General features: G+C 45.4%; 1 protein-coding gene across 1 annotated transcript in view; it reads left to right on the top strand.

Annotated features, from left to right (window-relative positions):
- PACS2 (phosphofurin acidic cluster sorting protein 2) overlaps positions 1-11,246 on the top strand; it is a 67,960-nt gene that overhangs the window by 25,169 nt on the left and 31,545 nt on the right. The window contains exons 5-10 of the mRNA XM_009576117.1: positions 884-1,009; positions 3,297-3,459; positions 4,520-4,593; positions 5,367-5,447; positions 7,809-7,868; positions 9,143-9,300. Of these exons, the coding sequence (XP_009574412.1) occupies positions 884-1,009; positions 3,297-3,459; positions 4,520-4,593; positions 5,367-5,447; positions 7,809-7,868; positions 9,143-9,300 (662 nt within the window). The remainder of the gene's footprint in view (positions 1-883; positions 1,010-3,296; positions 3,460-4,519; positions 4,594-5,366; positions 5,448-7,808; positions 7,869-9,142; positions 9,301-11,246) is intronic.

Here is an 11,246-nt window from a genome sequence, read left to right as displayed (position 1 = left end):
TTTCCCTAATAGTCTCTGCTTGACTTCAGAGCCTTTCTGTTCTTGGGGAGTTTTTTGGGTGATATATAAACAAATGTATTTTCATGTATGCAACATGTCTTGCAAGGATTTATGTCTTTGCAACATGGCCTGGTAGTAGGACAGAGTTTTTCTTGACTTAGCTACATAAAATACAACCACTTTGGGCAATAGAAGTTTGAGCGTGTTAACGCTGGAAAACATTGACAGTTGCAAGAGCCGCGTGCCTGAAGGAGACAGCATCATCCTGGAGAGAATCATTGTGTGACCGTGTAGGGCTCTGTGCTTTAGCAAAATAGGCATCAGCAAATCCTTGGCCTTTTCATAGCTGGGCCTCTCTTTTCTTGCCATTCAGAGCACAACAGGCCCTTGAACGTGTGCAGTAGAGGGTCAAACACTGAGAAGTGTTCGTGTGTTGGAGGGACAGCCGTGTCCTGCCAAGAGTGCAGGGGTCCGCAGCTGTCCCTGCCACTGTGTGCTGCCCGCTGTTTGCCCAGGGGCAGCCTGTGCCCCGGGCAGCACCTCTGGGGCTCCGGGTCTGGGCAGCCTCCATTTAGCTGTTGTGGAAGCGTCTCCTGGAGGCTGCGCATCTCTCTGGAACCGGGCTTGGGCTCAGCCCTTCCCAAACTGAACAGCTTCTCTGCACCCCCGGATTGTTTTCAATGTGCTTGGTTGGAGAAACGAGAGCCCAGAGCTGACCTGTTTGGTCAGAGATGAAGGATTGTCCACTGAGTGCAAGTTAGCTGTAGGCACTTCTAAAAGCCCTGGGTTAATTCTTAGGAGTGGAGTTTACTTGTGAAGCTGGCAGCTTGCGAGATAATGTCAAGAGACGTAAGAAACTTTTCCATTGTGTTTCTGACCACAGTACCCTCACTTCTTGAAGAGAGAAGGCAACAAGCTTCAGATCATGCTGCAGCGGCGGAAGCGGTACAAGAACCGAACCATTTTAGGCTACAAGACTCTGGCTGTGGGGTCTATCAACATGGCTGAGGTGAGCAGCATTTGACATGATCGCTGTTTACAAAGGTGGACATTTTCCCTTCTCAACCCAGTTTTGTCACTTTCCTCATTGAGAAGTACCTGGCAGGATTTCATATAGCTGTCTTAATAACTGTAATCATTATTCCAGGGCAATATTTTAAACAGATTTTACTACTGAGTAATAATATTGGACGTTTTCTGGATAGTGTCTTGAGAGCTAAAGCTTTCACGAGGCTAGCTTATTACCTTGTAAGGGTTTTGTTGTTGTTGTGTGTTTGGTTTTTTTTTTTTTCAGAATTAGAGGGTCGAGATCATTTCACCCAAATACAGTGCTGTCCCCTTTGTATTCAGGACACTTCAGCATAAGTTTGAAACTAGTAAATATATTCTTTTGTATCACGTTTCCTGAAACGAACAGCAGAAGTTGCAGTGTATTTGGTTCAATTGAACTTATGCGTACGTTTGTCTCAGGTTGGTCTTAAATGTAAAACGTTTTGTTGTTTCATAAGTGCACAACAAGACAGATAGGGTCGCTCGGGCAAGCCTTCCAACCCTAAGAAATGTTGAAGTTAAAGCAAGGTTTGCTGTGCTTCTCTGTGCCACTGTCCGAGAGTTCAGGATCAAGCAGTTTCTCTCATTTTGCTTGAAACACCCTTTGCAATTCTTACTTCATGGCTGTTGGTAATTCAGGTGGAGTTCTATTCATGAGAGGTAAATGATAAAATTTTCAGATTTACATCTGAAAATTAATGCTGGAATCAAGTATGGATAAATTATTTACTAAGGCTTTCTGAATGGCTTAGCTCCATGCTTCATTATTTCATGCCCTGTTTAATCTCTGCTGTTTCTGTTTCTGAGTATTTAGAGATGGGCTTAGCAGTAGCAAGTTCAGCTTAACACAATATTTTTCATCAGACTGCTTTCTGTCAACAAATCATTTCCATCCAAAATAAGCTAGTGTTATGCTGTGGTGAGTTATTACTATATTAAATAATTCATTATAAACACCACTCCTTGTGTGTGAGTTCAGCTTCCCTTAGACTTGCAGTAAATGGTGAACTCCCCATTTGAATTGGCCAAATTCTGATTTGTGGTGTTGTAGCTAATATTTTTCCTGTACTGTACTTGATTTGTTTAAGAACTAGAAATTAAATACTGCTGTAAGGCAGAAAACATGTGGGCCCATTAATTAGACCCATCAGTGAACTTCTAAGTGTTGGGCATTTGCTGCTGCTGCGTGTGGTTTTTCTTATGTCTTTTGTAATGTCAGCTGACTAAGGTTAGAAGGTCAAAAATTTTCAAAGGCTCACTGTGTTAGGAAATAGTTGCCTTCCAGCTCATCTGGAGTATTTCTGAAATTGAAGACTTCAGGAAAACAAATTTTACAAGTAGCCTCCCTGCCTCCTCTTTGCAGTTTATAGTATAATGACCCCTAAACAGCACTGACACATTTCTTAAAATTTTAAAAAAAAAAAAAAGTTCTCTTAGCTGTTGAAACAAAGCAATGAATTGGAGTTGTGAGTCGAGCAGAGTTTAAGAGCAGGGAGGCATATGTTCCTCATCAGCTCAGGTCTTTTTAAAGCCACATGAGGAGCTGACAAGGCAGCCTGGTGTGTGTTAGAAAGCTGGGGTGCAGGAATGGGGAAGCACCTGACTCCGGTGGGGCAAGAGAAGAATGTCTTAGGTTCTGGGGAGAGCCCTGTGAGCTGTGAGTGGCAAAGGAAGGAGAAACCCACATCGAGATGTCCCTCTGCCTCCACCATTGTCTTGTTTTTCGTGACCCACTGCTTCATTATCCTGGGATGGCCAGCTCCTCTGAGATTCAGGTGCCAGCTCTCTGGAGCAGAGATTTTTGCTTTAGGAAGCACTTTGCATCTGTATCTCACCAAGAATTTTTGCCTTTACTGGCTCTTCTGCTGGGCTTTAACACAAAATTAAGTTCCTTAATTACGTGTTCAGAAGGTTGGTAACTTGATAATTCAAATCAGTACTGTGCCGTGGAAGCAAATACATAGTAATGAGGTAGTCAAGTATTGTGCTTCAAGGATGAGCTAATCAGCTGTCAAGCTCAGAAGGCTTTTCTTTCCTTCCATCACTTCCATTAGTAGTCAAATAAAATCTCAGCTAGCACTGTGTATTGCCTGCAAGTGGCTCCTGCAGTTGCAGGGTGTTGGCCCGCTTCTGTACTTGGAAATGTGGAGTAACTCTATTAACATAAATAACTCTTGTAGTATGCAAATGATGCAAGTTTAAATACATTTACTATGCAGACTTGTACTGCTTGATTTCTGTCCCAGGTCATGCAGCACCCAACAGAAGGTGGCCAGGTTCTGAGCCTTTTCAGCAACATCAAAGAGGCTGCAGTGAAGGTAGCAGAAATCTGGATCTTCTCCTTGTCAAGTCAGCCAATTGACCATGAAGACAGCACTATGCAGGCCAGCCAGAAAATCAAGTCTACAGGTAAGAGCACAACCACATGCTCTGAGGACCAGTGTCTTCCTGAACTAGCTGGAGTTAAACCCCACCTGGGCTTAGGTGGTTCCTGGGACAAATGAGGACTGGTTTGCACAAGTTGCTGTGTCTATAACTGATTAATGCAAAGAAAACCCACTTTGCAAACCTGTTGCTGAGTAAGCAGGGAGTGTGACAGGAGTGGGGGATTGAGTTGTCAAAGCTTCTCCTGCATATCACACCAGGCCTGAGCTATCCAGCAAGGGTTAGCTGTGTTCTCGCCAATGCTCTTCCAACATTACTGGTGGGTGTGTCGAGAACCTGTAGCTTCTCACCTGGCTAACAGTGTTGTATTCAGGAGATTCACATTTAAGCTATTCTTCCAACTTCTTTTTCCTTTGAGTGTTCTACAATAAATCTCATTAACTTAGATGAGACTGCAAACCTGCAACATGTTTTGCTGTGGACTGTGGCCTGGTTTAATGAGTGTAAATCCATGGTGTTGTGCACCGTATAGGGAAGTCATTGGGTTTCTACTCATGACAATCTTTTTATTTGGTACTAGCCTTCTGCTCACTGCTAGAAGAGTGACCTGTTGAAGGTAGCACACGCAGGTGCTTGTGTGTTGTTGCCTGAGGCCAGGCAGCTCACCTGAGGTGTCATTTCGATAAAGGATTTAGACTCTCCTGGCATGTCTTACTTGCTCCTTTAAGCCAGTTAACGCCCATGTTAGGGGGAAAAGTAATTTCCCTTGTGGAGAAACCTCTTTACTTGCTGCTGTCTACCAGGTGGTTCTTTCCAGGGTAAAAAGGGGTGGTGTTTCAAGGAACCTTATCTGTGTGCTGGTCCTTCCTTCCTATTAGATGTGTTTCTCCTTGTTCCTTACCTCCAGGCAGTTCCCATCTCACTGGTTCTAGCACAGATAGAAGATAAACTAGCAGGCATCTCCTTGTGTGCCTCTTTTCTTGATTTGTGACTGTTAGTTGGCCTTCTCTACTCCTGAGATGAGACTGTCCCCTCACCTTAAAGGAGTTTCACAGGATCTCTCCCTTCTTTCCTTCCCTTTCAGACAACTATTCCGAGGAAGAGTACGAGAGCTTCTCTTCTGAGCAGGAGGCCAGTGATGATGCCGTACAGGGCCAGGTACTGTTTAGGGCACTTCTTCTCCTTGTGAGAGCTTCAGTAGAGCGTGTACACTCAGCTTGCGCTTGAAATTAAAAGCCTGTTTCTTTAGCTAAACCATGACAGTGCGAGACTGTCACCAAGTGTTTAGCTGCAGTGGCAGAAGGCCTGCACAATAACCCATTTCTTCCACCATGCTGTCATTTATCTGTTCACGTGTTTGGACTTGAGCTCCCTTTAAACATTAAAATATTGGCATTCTTGTGTGTTTCTCTGCTTAATGGTCAAGGCATCAGCTGATTGCTTCTGTAATGCTAATTGGATTCAAAGAGCTCAACTAGATCCCCAGCTGTAATTAAAGGGCCAGTGGGGTCTAAGTCAGTCTTTAGTCTTTAATACCTTCTGCAAAATAGGTTCTTATGAGAACCCCCTGGCAAGATGTGAGATGCTTTTGAGTTTGGGTCTTACTTGCCTTCAGACTCTGGCATCACCTGCCTTCCACCTCTCGGAGGGTACTGAGAGAGGAACCCACCGAAATGTGGGGTTGTGACTATCCTTGTTCCTTGAATATAGAACTAGGGCTGTTTTGCTTCTCCAAGCTGTTATTCCTGGCTCTCTGCAGTTCTGGTTCACTTCCTTTTCCCCTCTGCCATCGTAAGTGCAATCAAGGCAAATGCTGAAAGCCTGGAGGACAGAGCAGCAGGTTCATCTTCACAGAGGGAACAGTTTTAGCACATAAATGCTTATATGTCCCCAAATGACAAAGGTAACACAGGAATCCTCTTTCTGTTCAGGATTTGGATGATGATGAGTACGAGCTGGGGAAGCCCAAGAAGCAGCGGAGATCGATAGTAAGAACGACGTCCATAACCAGGGTCGGTGGAAATTAGTTTTACTAACACTGACGGGGTTTGGCCAGGATGCACAGTGCATGTGGCTTATGGGAGCAGCAGTACTAGACATGCTGGCCCAGCAGGGAGCTTGGGGGCATGGTCACAGCATGTGAAGAGCTACAAGAAGCAGCCAGTTCAGGGGGTGAGGCCGTCCAAGGTGTGTGTATGTGCTGTCTTGAGTGTCCTTTGACTGCAAGGTTAAGGAACTCCAAAAATCATGTAAGTGTGTGAAATTCACCCCCATGAAGAAGCCAGTGCAGGATCCATGCTCATGTAAGTCCTGAAAGTAGCTTTAAGTGAAGGGAAACTCTTCTGTTTGTGCTCTGCGTGGGAGAGGCCAGTGGGAAGGTACCAAAATGAAGTTAAGTAGCTCAGTCAGGGGCTAGAGCATGACAGATAAACCTGAGGTGGTGCATGTGGTGCTGAGGCAAAAGAAGTAGCTGGATGTTGAAGGCTTTGGCAAGTCGCATGCAGCTATCCACCCTCTCACAGCAGCCATGTGTATGCCTGCAAAGCTGCACTTCTGCGTGGAGCAGTGACTTGTGCTTGACCACACCATAATGCAGCTTTCTGCTCACACAAGTGTTTATGCACGTCTATGATGACAATAACCCAAAACCACCAGGATGGGCTAGGTTTTCTTTTTTGGACTTAGGAGTAAGTTTGGAGATCATTGTACCTCCTGTGAGGCTATTTCTGAAATCCATATTTTGATAAGGTCTGAAATAAACCCTGTTTTGACTTGAGTCTGCCACTAAAAAGACCCTCTGTATGAGACCAGGAGCATGCTAGTTCATATCCTTGGTGTCCGTAGTATTGTTTTCAGGTGTCAGTGACCAGCCAGGACAAAATACACCACTTGGTTATTAAACGAGCAGCTTCATCTTAGTAAGAATAATGTCTTTCTAGCCCTGACCACTAACTAAACTGATACTGAATCTTCAGTGTGTGGGGCTGGTGCAAAACTGGGTTTGGTGCTGCCAGTTAAGTTAACATCAGTCCAGCTCCAAACCCAACAGGTTTCCTGTCTGCCAACTGTCAAACCACCACTAGAGTGAACAGCTCTTGCCATGTCACCTTAGCTACTGCATGCTATGTGTCCTCCCTACGCAGATTCCCGTGCTGATCCAAGGTGGTTTGCGCGATGGACAGTTTTGCTTGGCATCCTGAGCCAGAGGGCAACTCTTACTGTTGCGAGAGCATCATGGCCTCACCAGTGCATTGGGGACAGAAATAGGGCAGTCTTTGGAAAGTCTTGTTTGAGGCCTGGTGGATTTATTTCACCTAAACTTCAGCTGTCTAGAAGGTGGTTGCAGCTTGCAGGATTTGAGTTCAGAGGTAACAGGCTAGGTTTGGAGATGTGGGGCAGTATGAAGTGCCTGAGGCCAGAGTGGGAGCAGCAGGCAGTTGGACTGGCAAGAAGAGCTCATGTGAGATATGGGAGAGCCAGCAAATGAGCAACTTTCTTCACCTAAGAGTAGCCTGGTGCCAGCCATTTTCTCCTCCCTTTCCTCCTGATACAGGGATGCTACCTCAAATGCTCTGTACCAGCACTCACGCCAGGGCCCCTCTCATCTTCCTTTTCTTCAGAATGTGCATATTAGATTGGTCAATGACGGACAGAAGGGCTGGGCAGCTCAGGGCAAATCTCGTCTGTTTGGTTCTGCAAGAGAGAGAGAGCTCTTGGGGCCAATTAAACACAAAAGAAGTGCAACAGTTTGGCTTGTGTTGTTTTGGACTTGATGCCTGCTGTGTCCAGGATCTGGGGGTATCGGACTCAGAAAGCATTTTTGTGATAGGCAAGTGCTAAGGACAAGCCCCACAACTTTTCTACATTGTACTAGTCAAATAAATGAGCCTGCCAGGATGAACTGCAAGCTCTTGGGAAAAACAGTGCTTTTTTGGTAGAAAACACATTTGTACTTTGGGTCAGTGTGTAGATGCCTGTGTTGGCTCACCCTTGTTAAGAATCACAAAAGTTGACTGTCAAATGTTTGCCAGAAACATATCAAACAGGTACAGGAGGCGATCTGGCAGATAAAGTAATTTGTTATCCACTCTGTGTCCAGCTAAGAGTGGTGTGCCATCCATCAGGGCCAGAAGATTTGTAATGCTTGGTGGAGTGGGACCCAGTTTGTTGTAATGCAGGAAGGAAAGTATCATAGGTGTGGAAAAGCTGTTTTCAACATAAGAACAGCAGAGGCTTGACTTGTGGTGCCAGAAGTTGTTTGGTTTGAAGTAGCAGCTAGAGCACCAGTGTCAGATGTGTCTGGGCTTCTTGCAGACTGGGAGAAAACAGTTCACTTAACGCTTTACTTATGTAAAAGTGTCTTTGACTTGCAGCAACAAAACTTCAAACAGAAGGTTGTGGCATTGCTGAAGAGGTTTAAAGTGTCTGACGAGGTAAGTAATTCATTCTGTAAGCCTTCCTGTCTTGTGTGTTGCCCTCTGCTTGGTGCATCTTGCTTTAGACTTCAGGAACACTCTCCTGTTTCCCCCTAGTTCCCTTCATTTTGTTTTCAAGTCTGCAGTGGATGTGACCTTTCCTTAAGCCCTGGTCTTGCATGGAGGCTTGAGGGCCAATTTTAAAATGTCGTCAAACATTTTCTAGATTGAGTTTATCAAAAGCAGATTTTGGCAACGAGGTGTGTACCCATTAGTTTTGCAGACTGCTTTGAAATTATCTTTGACCCTTTCAAAGGCAAGTAGTCTACAGTGTATATTGCTTGTGAAGTTAAATCCCAGCCTGTTTGATCATCTTACTAGAACAGCCAGGCAAAACATGAAAAACTTGGATAGGGAACGCAGATCCACAGGAGAGTCAGCTGTCTGGTCAGAGCTGAAAATGAAAGAGATCCAGAACCCAAGAAACCTGTGTAATGTTAAGTATCTAATATAAAAACAGTTAACATCTCAATTGGCTGTATGGCTGTGTGCTGATTTTGTGGCTTTTCTCCTCATGCTTCCTTACACTTCTAAACAGTCCCGTTAGCTTTGCTGTTCTTCCCAAGTTAGCTCAGCAGAGCCAGCACCCATAGCTGAGGTTTCAGCCAGCTGAGCTGCTGCTTTTCTGGAGCTGCCCTTCAAAAAGCAAGCACTGAACTGTGCACGGCTGCCTGCTTATTCTGGTGTATATGTGAAGCAACCTGTGGAAGTTTTGTGTGAGATCTGATCTCTTTGGCTTTGCGTGTGGGTGGCAGCTGATCCTTGTCCAGGTTTCAGGCGCCTCCTGTGGACATTTTTGTCATTTCTACCTGCTTGGGTATCAAATCAGGAGGTGTCATGGCAACTTTTTCAGTAAAACCCAAGACAGGTTACACTGTTGGGAGTACTGCATTTCTATACTTGTTCTAAGAAAACTGCGACTCCATTAGGGGCCTTTTTAAAGCTTTGTTTATATAATGTGGTTGAATAATGGACATAATCTATGGTTAATAGCTTGTTCACGGATGCTTAGTCCAATAGGTAACTCCTGCTTAACCAGAAACTGACAAGCTTGACCCAAAACAAACACTTCTCATACACTTAATGTTTCTGTTGGATATAGTATCCTTGCCCTAGGAACAGAATCTTAGTCCCAAGACTGGTGTGCTGCAGTCCTCAGGGGAGCTCAGGAGATATGGGATCAGTCTGGCTCCTAGCAGAGTCAGTGATGCTTGCTTTTGTCCTGTGTGTAGGTTCTGGATTCAGAGCAGGACCCGGCGGAACACGTTCCAGAGGTGGAGGAGGACTTGGACCTTCTGTATGACACGCTGGATATAGAGAACCCCAGTGACAGCGGGCCAGAAATGGAGGATGATGACAGTGTCTTGAGCACTCCGAAGCCAAAGTTAAAGTAAGTGTGGGGCGGCTAATGCTGGGCCAGGGAGAGACCATGTGCAGTGTCACCACAGATTAGATGTTGTTTCTGTTCCCACCCCTTGATCCTGGCTTTTTCCCCTCTTGATCTGGTATCGGAGCCCTAGTGTGTGTTGTTATGACATGAATGACTGCTTGTGAGCTGGGGTTTGTGTGTGTGGGTCTAACTTCCCTTCAGTCTCGTTTCTTCCTTGTTCCCTTTGCAGATGTTCTGCCTGCCCTGCCACCTGAGCACAGGGGTAGGAATTGCTGACAGGCAGGCAGTAGAATTAAACTGTACACAGGTGTTTTGAAGAGGTGGTAGAAATAGCCAGGAAATCTGTGCTAAGGCAGGAGATGTGGTTGGAAGCTGCAGAAGTAGAGGCAGGGATGGAAAAGGTGGACTGTGTCTTTCTGGAAAAGCTGATAAGACCCTGTGCAGGGATTAAGGAAGCAGAACTGCAGGAAACAAAGGAGTTCCTCAGGGCCCAAGGGGCCTGACTGCAGCACACGTAGATACACGCAAGCCTGTTCTGACCTGGCTTTTATGGGCACTGACGTATGGGCAATCACAGCACTGTGGAGCTGAGCCGTGGATTGCTGGCTTCAGGGTCTCGAGCAGATGCAGAACCCTGAGCTAGCAGAGCTGTGTCATGTCCCTGCCTGAATAAAGACTGAAAACATGAGACTGTTTGAGCTGCACTCATGCTTCTGATTGGCATGTGGTTGCATGCTCAGGCCTTCAATGTTGTGATGGCTCTGAAACAAGCAAAGCCTACCACTGCAGTTGGTCAGTACAATATCTGCTAAATACCAGCTAATTACCAGGTGTCGTAATATCCTAATTAATGTAGAATAACCTACTTGGGCTAAGAATAGATTCTGAGTCTGGAGTGACTTGTTCCCTATCAGTGAGCCAGAAGATGTCAAGGATAGACTGGGGCAGCAAGTGGTAAGGTCTGGTGGCTTATAAAGGCGTTTGGAGCTTGATGCAATATATTGCCAGTTGGTAGGCCCTATATTGAAGGGATTTGAAAGTAGATGTGTTGTGGTAAGCAGCTGCTTTGAAACAAGCCAAAATGTTGTACTGTACACACTGAGAGCTCGTGTCCTGTTCCCTGGAGCTGAGGAGCTAGTTGTTCTGGGATATGTGATTGCTGGAATATAGCAGGAATAAGAACTTACTGTGTCTTGTCCTGGGGAGACACTTTGTGGTTTCCTGTGTCCAGTTCTTGTGTTCGTATCTTGAAAGGGATGTGATAAATGCTGATGCTTATAGGCAGGTTTTTTCTGCAACAAAAAAAATCAGTTCCTTAAACTGTAATTGAGTTTTGTAGCCTGGTGTGATGAGCTGCCTTTTTACGTGGAAGCGCAATCTGATTGTATGCGTTACCTTATCTGACTGAGCAAATGTGTAATTGGACCCTAGGGCTAGCAGCCAAATCCAGATGCAAGCTGGAAATAAAATGCGTATTAGCACCAAGAGTCACTTACCCGCAGGAAGCAGGGTATCTGTGTAACTCTACTTGCTGTATTTCAGTCAAGAGCTAGACCCTGTCTGGAATGGCATGTAGTTCAATCAGCATTTGCAAAACTGAAACAAGAATTGCAGTGTGAAACTTTGCACCTGGTACTTGGGGTAGTGAGGACACAACTGCTTGTGTGGAGTTAATGTGCATTCTGTTCTGCTGTGGCAAAGTGCTGGACCCATGTGCACACCCTGGATTTTATGGAAACAAAAGCTGCTGTTTGGTGTGTAGTGTGAGAGCGTGCAAGCGTTCCTAGTAAGAGCTTTATAAATATGGTCTGCTGTGTGTCAGGTGACATGTTGGATCCATTAGATGGAGGTCGATCAGTCAGTGTCAGGGCTAGACAGGTGTCCTTGGACTTTCTGGCTTCTCTTGCTGTCCTGGAGACCTCCCCCTCCTTTCAAAAGTAGCCTAT

The sequence above is a fragment of the Fulmarus glacialis genome, unplaced genomic scaffold (genome assembly GCF_000690835.1).
Source record: "Fulmarus glacialis isolate BGI_N327 unplaced genomic scaffold, ASM69083v1 scaffold12494, whole genome shotgun sequence".
In the NCBI taxonomy this organism is placed as follows: Eukaryota; Metazoa; Chordata; class Aves; order Procellariiformes; family Procellariidae; genus Fulmarus; species Fulmarus glacialis.
Note: the sequence above shows the minus strand (reverse complement) of the source record. Positions and strands in the feature narration are given on the sequence as shown.